This window comes from Opisthorchis viverrini (assembly GCF_000715545.1).
Source record: "Opisthorchis viverrini unplaced genomic scaffold opera_v5_134, whole genome shotgun sequence".
Classification (NCBI taxonomy): domain Eukaryota; kingdom Metazoa; phylum Platyhelminthes; class Trematoda; order Opisthorchiida; family Opisthorchiidae; genus Opisthorchis; species Opisthorchis viverrini.
The window spans coordinates 812,526-833,352 of record NW_008751778.1 but is presented as its reverse complement, the minus strand read 5'-3'; the positions used below and the strand labels follow the sequence as shown (position 1 = coordinate 833,352).

Here is a 20,827-nt window from a genome sequence, read left to right as displayed (position 1 = left end):
TGTTTACGCCACTCCGAATTGGGCATGAACTTCCAGCTATAGGGACTGTTGTACGCCCAACAGACTGGGTTATCTATCAGCCGTCAAAACAAAACGGCGACTTGAGCGGCGGCGGCAGCATTCATTCGAAACTGCATTCCGAGAATTTGCCCCACGAGGTTGTTTCTAAATCTCTGTTTAATCCGTTGAAGCTATACCACAGGGGTTTTAAACATACCCCAGTTCAATTTTTGCTTTTCAGTTTATTTTTTTCTTACGACTAAAGTTTAGATTGAATAATCCTGCTTCGCTCACCAGCGATCCCGTTGTGTCCCGATAATCGGTTTTCCATTTGTTCCCCAAAAATTCTACCACGCTGGCCTTTTTTGGACATGGCTTATTAAACGCACATAATATGAGTAAGTCAAAGACTGTCTTACTCTCACAGCTTATTTTTCCCAGCACTTTTCTGAGCGGAAATCACCAAGAGTGTGACAGTTTGTAGCCTTGCTGTTGTATTCCTCGGGAGGTACGTCCCATTTGAGGTTAATAACACTGACCGACATGAATCGATCTCGCAGTCAGATGCGATTATGCACTAAAGCAATTGCTTCTCAACTGTGCTCATGGTCCCACAACTGGGGTTCGCCTCATAAATCTGAGTGTGATTTAGATTCACTAGGCTTGGTATGATACAGACGACACTGACTCTTGGCCACCAGTGATCAACTACATATGCGTATTTAGTATACATAATATATCTGAAAATCGCGCTCCACTGAGAAATCAGCTCTTTTTTCTACTTTCTTACAGTAAATGCAGTTGCGTCTCCTCAAAAAAGGTTATTAGACACTATCATGTACCACAATTTGTTTTTTCTGCAAACTGACCAAGAACAGGCTAATCAGGATGCATTTCACCGACCTTATTATTTCCGCATACTGAAGAGTCTCTATTACTCGAAAAATCTATATATCGCTCCGGCTTCCTACAGTTTTCAGTAGATTGACTGTGCTTTCTGTATCTTGATCCATGAACTCATCACCGAATTGATATTTCAAGAAACTTCAAAGCTTCACTTACACATATATTTTTGTAAACCCAGTTAGTGAGATTCCGCTGCAACTGGACAAATTGCAGTTGGCCCGATGGTAGATCACAATCCTTGAACAAATCCAAGCATGTTGGCTGAAATGACTGCATTGCGTCGCTTTTTATCTGCTTCGTGTATGATTACCGTGCCGAGATTTGACAATTCTATCCACGTTCTTTATTACGTGTACACAGTTGGCATCTGTACATCATAATACACTATTGGCTCCACAAACTAACTTGCGAGCTCCCGTCACGACATTTGCTCACCTAGTGGCCGGAACATGGTAGTTTGGCTTTACTCTTTGGTTTATCGCTCCTAGGAAGAAAGAGGTAACCACCCAGGTGAGTTGAAATAAAACGTCTATCGTCACCTTCATACTGTGAGTGCCTAATTCCGTGTATACATGTCATCATGGTAGTATACACACACACCTGAATACCAAACAAGACAGCCACAAATTGCCTAATGAATCAAATAATCGCTTTTTGAGACCAATAATCATTCCCTTGATGGTATCGCCTGAATGCCCAGGTGGTTTACACGTAAAAATACCCGGTTGACATGCGGGAGTTCCGCTGTTTCAGAACACTCAGGAAAAATCAACCCATCCCAAGCAAATTATGATGTGTCACTAGCTTCTTCCGCGCATGCAACACATGCCTAATACAAGGGGATAAGAATGCCCAAAATACCGGAATTACTCACAGTCTACACATTTTTCCGCATGTCGTTGCAGAAATCTTTGTCTGAGAACCCCGTAGTAACTCGGAGCATGACAGAAGGTGGCGTATTTGTGGTATATCGTCAAGCTATCGCTTTGGATCGCTTCACAATTCATGATATCGGAATCGCTGAAGCAAGTGGTAAGTCTACTTCAAAAGTCTTTTAAATCTAAAACGATGTTTACCATGGTTCCTTTGAGCTTGGGTGAATTTTCAGTCTAATGTATCACTCTTCAGAATTCAGGTAGACCTTAGGTGCACAGAGTTGAGATACAACCCATTAACAACAGCTGGAATACTAATCGTCTAGAAACATTTAATAACTTTTGAATCACTTCAAATGGCCCCGTTTTCTCCACTCTTCAGAATTCAGGTAGACCTTAGGTTCACAGAGTTGAGACACAACCCATTGGCAACAGCTGGAATACTAATCTTCTAGAAACATTTAATAACTTTTTGAATCATTTCAAATGGCCCCGTTTTCTATGGGACAAATTTTTCCATATTCCTCTTCCACATCCTTCTTAATGGGACTCACAGTGTACCCCTTTTCCCGTTACCTCTTTGTGCTCTCAACCTGACATATCAAGGGTCCATATCGAATGCGGCGATTAGCAGTAAACTGTAAAGTTAACATAGTTGATTTGTTTCAAATGCACAGCACCTTACGGACGTCCACAAAGGTTATGCGACTAGCATTTTTTTGTATATTAGTTGGCAAATCCTGTATACCATTCGTTCTCCAATGTGACCGGCACTTTTTTGACAAAGATGGTCTTTCGTGCCATTGGGAAAATCAATATCTCCATGGATAAACAGCTGATTGCAACGGAAAGCAAAAAACCCCGTATTCTTCGATAAGCAGCCAGGAGCTTCATCTTTTCAGTAGATAAGATGACCTGCAAAACTATTTCGGGAAACTTCCGTCTCACGTTTGCATAATCTCGAGGTGGTTACACTCCCAGATATAGGCTTAGTACAGTTGGAGACTATTTTGATGAGACCGTCTGATTTTAGCGCACCAGAGACCAAGCCAGCAAATGGACTGAATTACAATAATCCAACAAAAGTTTACGTACAATTTTATCAGGTTGCATATCGTTTGGGGCATCACGTTTACTAGATGTTGTGGACCACAGTCCCTTAATGCCTTCTTATTACCGTGAACCCCGGTCGGGTTAGACGCTTGATCGCCTGGTGCGCTTGGCCAAAACCAGAAAAAGTCAACGAACGTGGGGTGCGCTTGGCCAAAACCAGAAAAAGTCAGCGAACGTGCGGACCAGCTGCTCTATTGATCACTGTCGCGTGGTCAAGTGATAATAAGAATACAACTCATCTGTCAAGGCCGAGTGAAGAACAACCAATGAAATCTGTCTCAACGAAAAATGATTATTTCACTGGCTGTTACGTAGTTCCGTTACGTTCGGAACTTGTTCTCCTAATACTAGGTATTTTGGTGAATTCGAAGTCACTGTTAAGATTGTCGGACAGCTGGAAAACAGAAAAACAGCTGGGAATAGAATCTGGTATAAAATTGAACATGCCTCCGCTAAATGAATTCCACTTTCAAAAAACTTCTCAAGATATACTGAAAGCCGGACAGCTGGAAAACAGAAAAACAGCTGGCAATAGAATCTGATATAAAATTGAAAATGCCTCCGCTAAATAAATCCCACTTTCAAAAAAAATTCTCAAGATATACTGAAAGTTTTCTGTACAAAGATAAACATGAAAGAGCCTCATAATCTTATGTAGTCTGTTTAAACCCCAATCAAAAGTTACGAATTCGCACTGTAATTACTGTTTCCACCGGAAATCTTCAAATGATTGAAAATGCAAGCTCAGTTCCAGAACGTGTTCCTCAAACTCAAAGACCATACGTTTAGTGAATTTTGCAGTTCTGGATGGATCGGAGCAAAACAGCACCAAAAGGAAACTTTCCTTTTTGACCAGTTAGTAAGCTGCTTGCCACAAAACGAGTGACAACTTTTAATTGCTCAGTTACAGCATGCTTTTGGTGCATAGCTGCGGCCCTAACCGAAGGGATCACGAGGGCTGAGATACTGCGAGGTTGCCCAAGCCTGGACCAGAAAGGTGCTTGGGTTGCGTTTCAATCACAGATCTTTCAGTCAGTAAGTAACCACCGGACTATCTTGACCCTGTTGGTCCAAAATACATATAATGTTTCAACTGAACAAAGCAGGTGACTCCAACTCGTACTTTTATGGGGAGGAACAACATGCAGCAATTATAGATAAATTAAACTTTCAGAATACAAAAAATAACACATCGTCACTGGTCGCGCCAAGTTAACTTTACCAGCAGTTGTCTGAATGGATTAGACACACATTTCGCCCCATCCGGGAACAATTAAATTAGTGCTCTTGTTGCATCGATTATGCCTCGAAACCACGCTTCCTTCTTGTCGGTGACCCAATGTTCCAGATCGCTTTTTAAGTAAGAATGCAGTGTTCATGTGTTCTGAAATATTCAAAACTGGGCTTCATAATCAGATTACTTACTATAACACAGCACCGTACACTACGAATAATCGCACCAACTCTCAAAAAGTCCCCATTCATCAACATTTGTCATCGCCGAAAGATATTTGCGTGATCCCAATCAAAGCAGAGTGAGGTAGGAGTGAGCCTTGTTAGTGACATGGTAGAAATATTTTTGTTTGCACATCTGACCATCTGATAATCTCATTCCGAACTCTCCAGTATCTCGAGAACATGACTCACCAGACAGTTTGTTTCGCTTAGATAATTTGGTAAGAGGGGCTTGCTACGTGGATCATCGATTCGTTCTAAGGGACACTTGTAGCCAAGCGGGAAGAAAGTAGAACAAAGAAATTCGTTATCCTATGTTTATGTCATGGGAAGCAATACAATCACTGTCGTCCCTACTTAGTAACTATTTTACGTTGAATTTGAGGGGGAGGATTCACTCTGAACCGTTACATACTCTGCTGGTGGTAAGCCGTCCAGAAACGAAGAATGATTCACGTTGCGTGAAGCTACATCGGAGAAGCCCTCACGGGAGAAGCCAGCTAACACGTGACGGTGTGATGTCGATTTCTTGGTTGTAGGATAAGCTGCACTATGTACTATGTAAATACGATTTAATTACACTGCTGATCTGCCACTCCATAAGGAGCGGTTAATTGTTCAACTACTAGCCGGGATGTCGGAAACATTGCGCAGCCGCATACTATTGATTATTCTCACTAACGATGAAATAGCTGTGCAATGCTTCTCAGGTTTCCGCTTCGACTGACTTCACTCGCGAAAGCAAACCTTGAATGAAACCTCGGATAAAACTACTTAGTTACAGTGCAACTGTTCTACGGCATATTTACAGCGACCAAGCCTTCAGAGCTGCCAGTTTGTCCTGTCGGTTCTACTTTTTTTACCGTGGGAACCGCACCCTGAATTCGTTCGGATTTCGACAGCAATATTTGGATCACAAATATCCTAAAGAGTCTTCATTTCAGTTTTATCGATCCTCCCAGTAATCGCTGTGGATTCAATCATCCGTCTTTGTCATGTATTATGTCTAATGTGTTTACTGTTCGCCACCTCTTCCAAAATATGTCACACGAGTCTTCGCTAAAAAATACGGTGGAGTATATCACATTTTCCTCTCGTGTTTGCCTTTTTACGTTCCAGATATAATTCCTCTCCCCTGCGCTAACACTGACGATTTTTCTGGTTATTTACTCCTTAAAATACGCACTGAGTCAGCAATTGTTTGTTTGGGATATTGGTCACGTGACTGGCTAAAAGGTTGGATTCATCGCTTGATCACCTACCTGTCCATAACTGAGGATATAGACCATAAGCGGAAGTGGTTGGAACAAATAACTGATAGAGTATCTAGATAGACAAGCCTTAGAACCCCTAAAATTCCCAGAGGTTTATAGGCATATCTGTGCTATGCTCAATACGCTTTTTACCAGTTCATTATAACGACCGATTTCGGTTCATAATGATAGTATGAAGCGATCAGCAGCCCACGCATAAATGCAGTAGTTAGGATGAGCGAAATTCATTGCTGACCCAGAACGGTTAGAGCGAATACAAAGCACTTGTTGAAGTAACTCAGTAAATATTTAGCCGAAATGAATGGCGAATTTAGTACCTAGTGTATCCTCTGGCATCACCACTCAAGTCCGTCGTCACAATTATACATGGGCCGCCAACTGTTATATGTGACTCCTGTTCTCGCTCCAGTGCCTGGTGCCGACAAGGAACACAACGGCCTTATTGCAACAAGCAAGTGCGTGCGAGTGCAAAAGTTGCGACGACCCCGTACTATTTAAAGAGCAGTTTTTGAAATCGATCCAGGCTGTCTGATAGACTTTCGTGAACACTCATCAACATCGATCGTGGCTCCATGAAATGCCTGAACGCTGATCACATTTGGTCATGCTTCTGTGGCGTGTCTGAACACTCATCGGCTTTTGCTGAATTGATTAAATGTTTGATTGGCGTGGATGCATGCCGGCTTCCTTATTGAGATTTTGGTAGACTTTTGGGGTCTCAATAGGTTTCGGGAGTTCTCAGGTTACTTTCAGGAATTTGATAACAACAGACCCAATCAAATATCTGGTTAGGAATCGTAAGACGGGGACTGCGATTCACACCACAGCGGCTGATAGCCGAGGCGGTGGTAATTACTACGCATTACAGCGTGAATAGAATCAAGGTTGTGGAGCTAGCGAGCGTCTAAAAAGCGGTCCTAGATAAGCCGAGTAGACACTTGACGTTGTGGTTTTCAATCCATTTAGGATCATTAGAAAAAACCGGGGGTTGCGGATGGAAGCCCCAACCGACCAAAGGTCACGGCATCCCTCTTACACAGCTATCTTAGCATTAGCTCACCCACACAGACTGACAGAAGGTTCAAACGAAGTTCAAGAAGAATCACCAAATGAACCGAACCCAGAAGAACTAGACCCTAAGCTGGACCCAAACACATGTAGGTTTCCCCACCGACCCAACACTTTTTCAACCACTCTAACACACTAAAACCCCTCGGGCGACACCCAACAGAGATTTAGCTTGACTTAGCTGATTGGTTCTCCTTCCGCCTTAAATCTCAACCGACCTCGGGACCTAGTCACTTGGCCTGACGAAGCTTTTGTGTCAAAAGCGAAACGTTGCCCAGCAATGAATCCACCGATTGTCACCAACTTTTTTGAAAACAATAACTATACTTTTTCCACATTGAATTCACCGTTATTCAACTGAAAGTCAAACGTAATTTCTCGCCCATTAGTAGGCTTTCTTGCAGACCTGGAACGCGCTGGACACAACTCAGTTTTTTTAATAAGCTTATGTGTAAGTCACCTAAAACTGCTAGTGAAGTATAGTGAAGAAATAACAACTAGTTGTCTTTAAAGATATGATAGGGTTTTTCTTTCTCCGGGATTATAGATGAAAACCTGTACGGCTCTTCCTAAATTTCACTCAAAGATTGACTTCGTTTGATTAAACAAAGCCTACAACGAAGTGTCCAAATATTCTTTAGTGTCGGTTTTAATTTCGTTCCCTTATTGTCCTAAAGATGACGTTGGTAACTGATCACCTTCCTGAATCAAATTCTCGGTCCATCTTATACTTAATGTTTGATTTTTACTGTATAGATTAATCCTTTCTTGCATACCTGTATACTGGACTCTCCACTATACCGTCCAAGTAATCAATGCGCTCTGTTCGTTTTTTTTAAAACCCTCGCTGCTCACTGAACTGGACCACCTTTCATGTTTACTATTGATGCTTGCATCTGATCTTATCACCCTGATGAATTTTCATCAAAGTGACGAACTGGGAAGCCAAATGAGGATTTACTTTACTCCAGGTGCATATTGACAGATTTTCCCAGGTTGGTTTGGAGCAAAATCAAAATAATTTTGCGGAAACTGAAAGAGCTGTCGAGAAAAAAACAGCCTTAAACACACCAGTGGTGTGATTCTTATTGGACACAAATTCATTCATCCAAACCGTAGCATGTTGTTAGTAGTCTCATCGTTTACATCCATCTGCATTGTTCTATAGAATAGTTATTTCACCAGTGTCATCCTCAGCATCGTAAACCGCGAAAAAAATCACTAAATGTTGGAGCTTATGGAAAACGTCTTCATAAATTAGAGAATTATCGGGAAAGGAAAGAAATCTACAGCTCAAATCTGTGTTCCGGTCAAAAGCGATCGAAAAATCTTTCTCTAGCATTTGTTGAAGTTATACAACCATCACTAACTTTTGCCCACAAGTTTCCTTGATCCACTCGCCAAACAATTAATCTCGGTCATACGTTTGCGAAACACTCGGTACGTGAAAGTATGATTTGTAAAAAGCAAGTGGGGCGATCATTAGTAAACTGCGTTCGTCCAAACAGACAAGAGCTCAGAAAGTGTAAAAGACATCTCGGGTTGGATCCAAATTCGGTAAAAGTTTCCAGCTTCAGTGGAGTATTTTTCAACTGTGCAGTGCTATCGACAGAATCGATCGAAAAATCAGCAATAACCTCATTGGCTGAACCACTCGGGACCGGAGAGTTCATAAAATACAAGACTTTTGCGAGAGGATGAACTCAGCAGCAGTGTCTAACTGTGGAGCACTATAGGCCATAAATGTGCCAACTTTTTGCGTAATCGAAGCATTGAATCGGGGGAGGGGAGTGCTCATAGACTCAACGTGGGACCACCGTGTACGAAGTTCGAAATTTTGAAATATGCAAATGCAGAATGGAAACACCAGGTGAAGAGATGTAAAATGTAAATGATAGTAACGGTGCTAATGACCCACGGGAATTCGCTGACGTTACCGGCACTGCTTTCAGCGGTAGACCTAACAAGCCGTCTCAGTGCTAACACGGAACTAAAGACACGGACATTCTGGCAGATTTGTCTAGAATCGTTCTTGTTATAACAAATCTATCGAAAGAAGATGGTATGACAAATCGCGTACACTTCGAAGATATCTGTGTTCCTAGATAGGATCAAAGTGGTGCCCTTCTGTATGTTAGCCAAGAATTGATGTTCTTCCGCAAAACCTTGCGTACACAAACTGAGCAGGTGTGATCAGACATCTGAGAGTTTACGGCATTGGAGACTGGGCATACAGATGGAGCACTTATACTTTTCACCACTTGATGATTTGATTCCAAAATGTCCATTTTTGCGACCGGTGATCCTACTTTGTGTCAGGAATTTGGCCGACCTTTTTCTAGCGGTGAAGCCTCTAGCTGAAGTGTGCGAATCGCTCCCCAAAACGTCCCCTTCATTGACATAAGAATACTGCCAAGATGTGTCCTGCGTTGGCTTCCAGATCTAAACAGACTGCAGTACTTAATCACTTCTGAAGCAGCCTGTCAACCTCTACACCATGGGCTGTCAGACTGCTATCAAACTAATTGGTGATGGTCGGTGAAAACGTAGAATGGTAACCTGAGAAAACCACTTTGCCAAGATCTCACGTGTCAACAATCTAACCACCAGATACAAAGAAAAGCTCAACGCCAAAAAAGCAAAATGATGGTGCGTACTTTACAGTTTTGAGGGTGGAAGATGGAAGGATCTCTGTAGGGAAAATTTTCTGCCCCCAGCAGAGACATTTTCAATAAAAAACAAACGCAGTCTTTCGAATATTGCGTGAAATATAAGGAAAAGTGAGGAAAAGCATATTCTGCCAACAAATAACGCCAAGTAATTTCGCGACGTATTGCGTCCTGAATCTCTAGTGTCACACATACACCTCGCCTTTTTATCGATCTGTGACCTGCAAAGCTCTGAAAGCAATGTGAAATTTTCCCGAGGCATCTAGTCTCGAATTCCTGGCGTTATTCGAATGTCCCCTTATCTATCTCTGAATGACACAACTTCACACATTGTGTGCTGTGTTGTATCCTTTTGTTTCACACAAAAGCAAACCCATAGCCAAACTTTCTGAATGTGGCTTTGTTTTCCAGACCCCGGGGGGCATCAGGTAAATATCGGACATCCTTAGTGTGTTTTTTTTTATCTTTTGTGCCTGTCTTTTGTGTCTAATCACGATTTGAAATCCTCAGCAGGTGTGCAAGATTATAATACACTTTCTACGCAATGAAAAGCTAGGTGAACAAAACACGGTTGAATGCTCCACTCCATTCGCACACGTCGAAACCGCATGTAAATCAGGTACTGTTCCGAGAAGTTTTGATCACGTACTTGAGACTGTGGTTCATTATGCGTGTCTGTTTCCTAGTGCCAACGGTCCCTGGCAAGAACTCTGTGATTGTGTTTTAATCAGGACAAAACAATTTGGTTGCTTGCTACGAGAAATATGATTTACCTGTCTGAGTAGGCTTAAACGTATGGCTTACATGCACCCTCATGTGTACAAACGTCCGAAAGATTCATTTTGATATTACTCTCATGATATATGTCACTACGTTTTGACCGACAATCCTTTATGGCGTTGGCACTCCGGAACGACATCAACCAAGGATGTGCGTGGTAACATGAACCTTCCACTCGCATCTTCGTTTAATTTCAAACGCTGACTCTGAAGTGCTTGAATAATCTATTCGACCCATCGGCTAAATCGGACCATCTAATTTTCTTTCGTTCTGGTAACGAATCTTTACAAACGCCCCTGCTTACTGATCCTAAGTCAGTGAATCTAAGACACCCGAGTACCGGTCGATGCAGTCAAGTAGTGAAAATTAAAAAATAAAAATAAAAGGGAAAAGACTTTGTGGTACACGCACGTTTTCGAGGATGTTGAGTGTAAACTGAGTATACTATGATGCGAACTGGGATGGAATCCCCATGAATTCCTATTCGAACAGTTGATCAAGCAAATCTTACTGAAAGGGGGACCTGAACGTAACCTGGAATTGTTACAGCGTTAAACAGTCAAACAGCGAGCGAAGACTGGTAGTGTCGCAGCTGAATTGCCGGTAAAGTCTTCACGGTAAATGATACTTAAATAAGTGATGTGGCTATGCGTAACAGAATGAATTTCCGATAAATTATAAATCTCGTGTGAGCGAAAAACTAACAATGAGACGGTAGATTTTCTGACTGGGGGGTCATTGGCTGGATTCCTACAAACCTTGTCTGTCTCTAAAGTTGAACTGGTGTTTTCGTCAGTCGAAGTGAGACAGCCCGACTGAGCTATATTCGTAACCCATATATGTAACCACTGTGAAGGTCCAGTGCACTTTAAATCCAGTTTAAATCGTAACCAGCTCATGTTGATTTGTGTAAGTTTGGCATCGTGCATCTGAAATTGATCTTCCTGCTGGCTTTTTCGGCCGGTGGTACTTCTGTGTGGTTTAACTCAGTTTTGTCAAACTATAAACTAGCAAATTGACTAGAGTTTGCTGAAATAGGCATCACAATCTGTAGGCGGTGAAGTGACCAGTAACTAAGTTGGATTCTCAAAAAATTCGCTTGTCATTTCAGAATGGTGAATCCTAAACAGAATCGATTCATTGCCCGAGGAAAGCAAATACGGGGACGTGTGTATCAAGCTATAGTGCAGGCTATTTTGTTGTATGGCTGTGAGAGTTGGCCTATTCGAGCAGCGGAACTGAGACGTCTTCAGGTGTTCGACAATCGTTGTCTCAGGACCATAGCTCGTGTGGGTTGGTGTCAGCGAATCCGTAACGAGACAGTTAGAAAGTGTGTCTTCGGTTGTGCAACGGGTACTTCCATTGAAGAATGTGTCCAGCACCAGAAGCTGCGTTGGTTGGGACATGTGTTGCGCATGCCGAACCATCGTTTGCCGAAGAGAGTGCTGTTTTCCATGCCCAACTCAGAGTGGCGTAAACAGAGAGATGACCAACCCTTGACTTGGCAGAGGAGTATGAGGGAGATCACGAAACGCTTGGGTGCTGTCGGTGCTACCCGCCTTCCAGGATGGGGACCGCGTGATCCTCACTGTGCCTGGTTGGAGACACTACGAGATATGGCTGCCATCGATGTCAGTGGCATTCTTGTTGTCAGTTTCTATCCAGATTGCCTGAATGAGTGTTATTGTGGTAAGCTAGCACTAAGTCCCTCTCCCGTCCAACTTTATTCTTTTCTCTACAATAAGGCTTTCAAATAAATCACGTTTGTACGGCAGTGAATCATCGGTGTTGAACACCGATGTCATGCTATCGATGATGATGACAATTCACCTCTGGTATTTGGTAGACTGGTTTCATCATAAATAGTCTGGCGTTCTGATATGATAGCTCCCTTCACGTGTTGGTTAGATATTATATTTCACATACAATGAATAAAAACAAGGCACTTTTCCTCACCACGGCTGATTGCTTCTCATTAAGGTTTTTGGATAAGGGAGTTTTGTCATTTCACCCTCTAATTTCGTACGCCTGAAAGAATACTGAAGAGTTCTGTATAAGAGAGCTTGAGTAAAACTTTATTGGTAAGAGGAAATTACAGTTATGGGTTAAACTTCGAGGTCTTGTGTGATTTACCGAACCTTCCTGGCAATTTTTTCGGGAATTTCCCGGTCCATTGAATCAGAACATTACGTATAACTCTTGAGTACAGCTGATTGAAGTTCGTTCTTACGTCATTCCGTAGTTGTAGCTTCCATGCCTCCAAGTAGATTGTTTCTCGTCCCCTCCGTTTCATCACCATTGTAGTTCTACAATCATCATTATATTATAATTAGTCTATTAGCAGTCAATCTTGATCCCACAAAAAATGTTTATTGCCCTTCAAATGACCCTCACGACTCGCTGGTAAGAATAATAGTTGCGTATTTTTTGGGTGTTATGCCCAACTTTCAAGAAAGTCCGTATGCTTACCATTCATCTTTGTCACATACTTTTTTGGCGTTTGAGAAAAATTAATTTGCTGGATTCATAAGCATACATGAATTCCCAATGACTGAGTAGTAGGACTGTGTTGCCTAGCCGTTCACATTCCCCTACCTTGATTCTCACATTAATTTGTATGGGTTGTACAGATACTAATCAGACAATATGTTACTCTCATCACTATTCATCATTTTTGCACGAGAAGAACGGGGGTGCGTTACAACAAATTCAAACTGATGCTTGGATGCTTTTTAGCAAAATGAAACTCTCACATGGCATATTTGCTTTCGAACTTCTCTGGTTACCGAGTTTAATATGGATTTTATGTGAAAAATTCAGATGTGATTACGTGCATGTCAAAATCTTGCTGCGTTATCCCACTTCAGAGAAAGCTAGACAAATCAATTTTATGACCCAGATTTTCTCCCATAATTAAGTCAACAATAAAAGGCAGCAAGACGTAAAATCCATTCAATTTTTCTCACGACATTGATTTTCGTATCCATCGTGCATTATAAGGCCAAATGTGATCTGCAAATTTTCTGGGAGAAGCTTCCAGTTTCAGGCAGAACTTTGTGTTTTTTCACGTTTAGAATTGACTACTAACAAATCTACTGGCGAAAGTAGTGCAGATCAGAAATCCATGAACCATACCTGTGCTACAAGGAGGATAAAAGCACAAACAATCAAAATAATTGCACCCCACACAAACAAAGTTTTGACATCGTTCTTCACAAGTTGGGGTTCAGTTCCATGGCCTCGTTCGAATACTCTAGACCCGCACTCATGCTAACCGTAAATCGACGAAATTCAACAATTTTGAGATTAGTTCTCACTATTTTGACCCCTTTTCCGTACAACAAACAAGCACTGTTCTGATTATTTCAAACAAACTCTAGTCCCCCCAGTTTTTATGTTGCGTGTGTGTGTATGACAGGATACATCTGTTATAGCGGAGGCCCATTCTACGACTCAAAGTCATCTCCTTGGTTGTCTTCATTAAAAAAAAACAAGTCTCACTTCTACCTTTCCACATCCAAACAGCCAACGGATTGCGACATGCCATCGTGCTCGTTTTGATAACTCGATTTCAACAGATCACTGGAGTCTACACACTGCAGGCATCAAACGAACTAGACAAGGTATGTTCCATTTGAAGACCGCGTTTATGTGTGAAGCAAACGATTCTTGGTGGCACGTGAATGTGATAAGATCGTACATTCTTGTTTAAATCAGTCGCTTAAGAAGAACTAGTAAATACAATAAATGGAGGTTCTCATCTACGGAAAATTTTTTTAGTTGACCACGTACTCAGGCAGTTGTCTTCTGAAACCATGTTTTTCATACCGAAGTACTTAGAAGCTTGGTTTTACTAAAAATGCTGAAATCATCTTCGACACCTTGTAGCTTAGGACCTTAGTTTTGTTAGCACCCTACACGTTGGGTCGAAAACATTTCCTTGATTTTGTTCGCAAAAATGTTAGTTAATTTGTGGAGTCGATATTTTGAAATTTCACTGGAGGTTCTTCCCTGTAAGTAAAACCAATCTGTGCTAAAACTCCGGGAAGCACTGTATAGCTGTTTTACCACCTTTAAGGATCATCATCAGTGGTATCATCTCACAAATCCCCAGGGGTCTTGAAACTGCGACCTCTTGTCTGATGTTGGGAACACAACCATTCATTCGCCCGTGGTTGATTAGTAGTCGAATAGCTCGCGCGTAGACAGGATAGCTCATCTCTTATCCTTCAACCACGGGATGTAGATCACGTGATGACACGTGCTGACTTGCTGTTCGATTGACAACTTCTCAGCGCTTCTTTCCTTTTAACTATTGGTCAGTCTCAATTACAGGACGAAATCTTCATTAAAACTTAAAATTTCTTTCACGGTACCAATTATTTAGCACGTTATTATTACTCATGGAGTCGAGTGGGTTTTTACTGTCGCTAGTTGTCAGATCTCGTTGCTTATGTTTCCGCTAACTGCCCGGAGCAGCGAATCCTGCCGCCTCAGATGACCCATTAGGTAACACAAGCCAACCGCAACAATCGTGCCTTCAAGCCAACTGAGATTCAGGCAATCCTCTTTGAATACAAAGAGCGGAACGGCCAATAAGGTAATACTTTTATTGCGCAGTTGATTAAAGTGGAAAAAAGCGGACAGGTTGAACTATTGGCTGGATTAAAGGACGGTCGATTGTCTAATGCAGTTCTTGTTGTCTCTACATTAGGATAGAACAGTGCATTGTGGTCAACTGCTGAAAAAACCTCTGACTTCCGTTCCGACGCATGCCATCGGTGAGCATATGAATTCTCAATGAGCTTAGAGCACTTACAGTGTGTCCACAGCAATTTTAGCTGTCAGTGTCATTGTTCACAGCAATACTGCAGTAACAAATACCTGTGCAATTGCGTAGACTACTGATGAAACATGCGAGTAGTGTCTGGTCAGGTGCCAAAGCGTCATTCCCGCATCTATTGCATTGGTGGTATGGAAATTATACAGCCTTTTGACAGTATTTTCTCACAATTGTTTAATGCACGTACGGTGTTCTGGAAAGTTCGGTAGGGAGTTTTGGAATGTTCGCTTTTCAAAAACTGTATGTAAACGAGGTTCTCACCCATTCGTCTTGTAATGGTTCAGTTCTTTTCCGTTGGTAAGTCATCCCTCAATACATCAATCCCAAAATATGATCCCCGATCCCTCATGACTATCTTCTGTACCCCGTATTTCGCCACAGTGCAATGGGTTACCACTCATCAAGTACCAAGATCAATGGATGATCTTAGCGGATCAGGGACCATGAAGGTATGGCTACAGTATTGGAGTAACCCGAATTCCTTCGCGAGTCTCAGTTGCACTATTAAATAATCACATGTTCAACTTCATATCACTCTCGTTTAAACAGTAATCCTCCTGTCCAGGCGCAATTATTCTGGTGAATCCACACCAAAGGGGTGGAAGCACTGGATTCGAGTTTCGCTCTTGTTAGAGCTCATCAGCAGTGCATATCCAATGCCATCCCTGGGTTTGAACTCCGGACACCTGGTCGCCAATCGATCGTCACGACCAGAACAGGTACTGGGTCGTCATGTCGGGCATACTAATCACATCACACAAGAATGAACACGTTCGCCCTTTCAGACGTGAGAATTCAGATGCATCCAACGTCCACTGGTGGAATAGTGGTAACACGCTTGCCTCGCATGTCAGATGTCCGGGGTTCAAATCCCAACACGGCCATTGGATATGCACTGCTGATGAGCCCTAATGAGAGCGAAACTCGAGTGCAGTGCTCCCCCCTTTGGTGATGTGGATTCACCAGAATAATTGCGCCAGGACAGGAAAACTAGATGTGTGTGAAGTTGAACAATACACCTCCCGCAAACTCCACAAGAACCACATTACTGGAGTCGGTTACGTACCCTGTCCTTTTTGTCTTCTAACCATGCGCAAGTTGACTAAGGCCGACTCCAACCAGGAGGGTGCGAAGATGCCACAGCGCTCAGTTTGATGGCAGTTGCTGTTACTTTGTGTTGCATGTCAAGAGGTCTTCCTCGAAAGCAACCGAGGCTTTGGAGTTGAAAGTCGCTATTATTGTTAGGCCGTCACTAGGCATGTGTGTTCCCAACCACCCTAACGCAAGTGGTCAGTATTCGTCACCAAGTACTCGCGTACTCACCACTAGCAGTGCACTGATGAATATGTACGATGTTCTCGGATCAGAAAGGCCACGTTTCACAATCATAAAGCGTGACTGCTCTGGCAATCACCCTGTAAACTCGGTCCCTTAGATTCAGTGGAATTCTACTCACAACTGACTCAAGTTCTCAGATATTCCTCACTGCCTGATAATGAACGCGTTGACTTCAATTGGCAAAGAGAAGGTATGACTTATGCAGCTATCCAAATGAATAAAAAAGTCCATAAACTCAGAGGGACACAGACAGACTAAAAATTCTCAAGCCATACTTGTGAGTTTGACAGCACAAAATGCATAGCAAAACTGAAGATCGCATCCAAAATTCTAACCACATCAGAACGCTTCATCTTTTTTTCACTTCAGCAAAGATGGATAGAAAAACTTCGAAACAGTCAACAGCAATTCCAGCTCAAACTGAAAGCTAAACTCCATGGCTTGAATCCGGTACATCAAACAAACAAGCATAGCAAACTATTGACAAACCGACAAAACTCGGTAAATACTGACCAGGAGAAAGTTCTTTCCCGAGATTTTGTAACAATCATCCCGTCAACTTTGGTCTCCCCTTCTCCAACCACCTCCCCGAAGAAAACAGAAGAGAAAAGGGACAGCCAAGATTTTAGGGAAAACAGAACAAAACCCTCCACACCCAGTCAAGAAAACTTGCCTCAATCTGAGAAGATAACTTTCGAAAATGACAAGGAGGATGGTCAACCCACATCTCCACAGGGGTCCCCTGAGATTCACTCGACGGATCTTGGTGAACCCGCCATTTCCCGCTGCAGAATGAGTGCTGGTCCGGAACTTCTTGGTTCTCAAAGTCGTCAGTTCAAAGATTCTACCCCTGAGTCCAATGAGGACAATATGTGTGCACGGTACAGTTCCCAGACAAAACCGACTCCTGAAGAATACAGCCCGCATGAAATCCCCTCCAAAAAGAAAACAGAAGAACTTCGCGACACCAAGGTGGAATTTCTGTATATTGCAACTGGACGTCCAGCTTTTTCACCGCCACTCTCCCCAACACTGCACCCTCCATGCGCTTCTTTACCGCCTGAAGTGACACTACCATTCTATTATGAAATGGAAGATGACGAGATTCCACGTGAAAAGGCTGGGCAAAAACAGAGATTCATTCGACCTGGCAGTTCGTGAGTGAAGTAGTATATTCTCCCTTTGAATCATCTAAATTTAGTAGCCCGTGGTCAGATGACTAGCAAGTTACGTAATTCTCCTCAAAGTAAATAACAGAAGATCTTGAAAGTACTTTCAGTGATGAAGATGATAATAATGGGTTCTGAAAGATCATCTGAACAGTCTCGATCCTAGCTCGGGCACGTGAGGCCACTACCGGTTTTTCATCCTCAGCTCTCGATCCTAGCTCGGGCACGTGAGGCCAAAACCACACTACCGGTTTTTCATCCTCAGTTTCCGGAATGACTGTATTTCCGACCGTGCGGACTTCCGGATGTACCATGACAAATGATTGTTTGGAACCATTTAAATCAGAGAAACTGATGATTTGCACGAAGGACGGACAAAAAATGAGGCAGCACTTTTTAGCGTAGATTTCATTCGATTCACTGATAGACTGGCATGTACGCTGACTGAGTCGAGAGTGAGCTGACAGAAAAACTACCGTTCAGTCATTCTAGCACTTACCGGAAGCAATATTGTGACTTGCAAATTCCATCTCGCCAATTCTCGTTACAAACAAGACATCCCGTAGTGACAGTTTGGAAGTAGATGAACATTTTCTCAGCGCAGCGCAGTACTCATAAGTTCGCTGAAAACAGCTCACGGCCAGTTTGAACCTTCTTGAGGCTCATCAGGTAGGCGCTGTTACCAAGTTTCCCTCAACTTTGTGTTCCGCTTGAACCCAAGTTGAATAAGACTGAACAGGTAACCCCATCCCCTCAGCGTTGCCGTTGTTATTCACTACGTTGACCAAAACATATATAGCCTTTGCAAATAACCAAACTACGGTCCCTCTTTAGGCCACCTTGTTTCCATGCTCACTCATCTGAGGTTTACCTGCATATGTTGCGCAAATTTAGAAGGGTAACTTTTCAGGAGAAACACGTATTTACGTTTAAGACACACACACGTTTAAGACACTGCACTAATTACTTGGGTCTCTGAAGCAGCTTGAGAGAATTTCCACAAAGGAAACTACTCACAAGGTTGCTGAAAACCCCTCGACAGCCCACGACCGGTTTTGCCCTTCTTGGGGCTCATCAGGTAGGCTCAGTCCCCGAGGTTCCGTCAACCTTACGTTCTACTTCAACCCAAAATGGACTGTTTTTGAGAAATACGCTTGAAAGAATGTTGATCAGAGTCGATAGACTGACAACTAGTGGGGATGCTTATGCTGATTAGACAACTTACATTTGTATTCCACTCAACCACAACCATCAGTAGATCGGAATCGAACACGCACACAGAGGTCGAACAAATAGTATTGCTTAAGGTCCCAAGAGCCAGTCAGTGGGCCAGTTCGATTACAACGAGCTAACTCCCTGCTTTCCTCATACGTCCATACTCCCGACTGTTTTTAAGGAATTCGACCAGCTTGAGACTGCAGAAGATCTCAGAAGGCTGAACAGAACCTTGGAAAGCCGATGGATGTAAATTTGTGGCTATCCAAGCCCCACTGGACTAACCCCCAGACTTTCACGTGGTAGCTGAGAGTCAGATTTGTATCAAAAATTGCTGAGTAAAAATCCAGACGGTACCCGTTTCCCAAGTTTTTTTCCCGTTTAAAAGGTTAGTATCATGAGCGAAATACACTCATTTGCTAACTAAATTGGTTTGTCGAGAGACTCATCTGGAACCCAGCTGAATATCTCAGTTTTGGTGTTTCCAGGCAACTGAATGTGCTGCACCACGCCACCTTATCTTTCAGTCGCTACGTATTCGAGATATCGCGATACATGTATATTCGTAATGCACTACTCATAAGGCTGCTGAAAATTCGTCGATAACCAAGAGCGGTTTCGCCCTTTTTGGGGCTCATCAGGTAGGCGCAATCCCCGAGTTTCCGTCAAACTTATGTTCTACTTGAAACCAAGAAATTAGTGAAATACACTCATTTGCAAACTAATTTGGTTTCAAGTAGGACATACGTTGACGGAAACTCGGGGATTGCACCTACCTGATGAGTTCCAAGAAGGGCAAAACTGGTTAGTATCGTTGTTTTAATCACAGGCTGGAAACTGAGCTGAAAAGCCACTCTGCACGAGGAACCAGTCTTTCCGCAGCATCCTCTTCCTTGCAATGCAACTGTGCTTCAGGTATATAAATTCATCCCATCCGCAGAAGTATTCTGAACGTGGGGAACGTTCTTGAGGGTTGCGACGCACTTGGGCTAGTTAGCAGAAGAATAATCCTGCCCAGGAACTGCAAAGTTCTGCGCGACCGATTTAGTACGATCCAGACAAGTCTCAAACACAAAGATGCCTCAATAAACTGAAAGTTATTCACATTAGGCTCAATTCCATAAACCGGGACAGTGGCAGCAACTCTACTTGGGCTAGTTAGCAGAAGAATAATCCTGCCCAGGAGCTGCAAAGTTCTGCGCGATCCAGACAAGTCTCATACACAGAGATGCCTCAATAAACTCAAAGTCATTCACATTCGGCTCACTTCCATAAACCGGGACAGTGGACAGCAACTCTGTCTTATCTGATACGAAGCACACGGTCGTCTCTCACAGACCTAACCACCGGTCTGGGAATAGTTGTGTTATCTCTGTGATACGACACCTGTTCATGTATGTCAAACTTTCATTTACCTTCATTAGTTGTAATAGAACTTCGCATCTGATTTTTCACAGACCGCATCAGATAACATTCCATCATCCTACTCCTGTAATCCACAGGTCCCTCCGTATGCCACGTAAACTCACAATTTCGCCCACTCGAGATCCTGACCCTGAGACAACAAAGGTACAGCCTCAGAGTGAAAACCAACGATGATTTGGGAAAACCTCGTCCTGTATTTTTATACTCATCAACCCTCCGTTTTCACAACCGTTCAATCAGTCACTTGTTTCATTGACATTAATAATCTGAGTGTATTTTTGTTTAGTGATGCCATGTGTATGACGACTGTGCTCGACGGAATCGGTCGACCTCATGTGATTTGTAAATTGTTCCATATCACAATATGTTGAAGTGTTTGAACTTCTTTGAGTAGAACTCATGGGCTTTCAAGCGATTGCTGTCTGGAGCGAAAAAATTGTGTTAAGACTGAATAATTCAGCTGCATTCAGCGTGCGTTGTTATCACCCTCAGAGTCGGACGTACAGAAATCAAACCCGGTTCGGGACAAGGGTATGCACTGTTGATGGATTCTAATGAAAGCGAAACTCGAAACCGCTTTAGTTTGAGCTCATCAGAATGGAGGAAGAACTGTGCGAACGACGGGGATGAAAATGTGGATTCTACAAATCCCGCAGCCACCCAAAATGTCCCCATGATTCTTCGCTGTACCTCATGA

At 42.8% G+C, this 20,827-nt stretch overlaps 1 protein-coding gene across 1 annotated transcript in view; it reads left to right on the top strand.

Moving 5' to 3' along the window:
• The window catches only part of T265_06088 (hypothetical protein), a gene marked incomplete at both ends in the record, with an annotated part of 84,991 nt that extends 64,164 nt beyond the window's left edge, over positions 1–20,827 (top strand). The window contains 4 exons of the mRNA XM_009171266.1: positions 1,812–1,938; positions 13,666–13,763; positions 16,691–17,478; positions 20,623–20,827. Coding sequence (XP_009169530.1) covers positions 1,812–1,938; positions 13,666–13,763; positions 16,691–17,478; positions 20,623–20,827 — 1,218 coding nt within the window. The remainder of the gene's footprint in view (positions 1–1,811; positions 1,939–13,665; positions 13,764–16,690; positions 17,479–20,622) is intronic.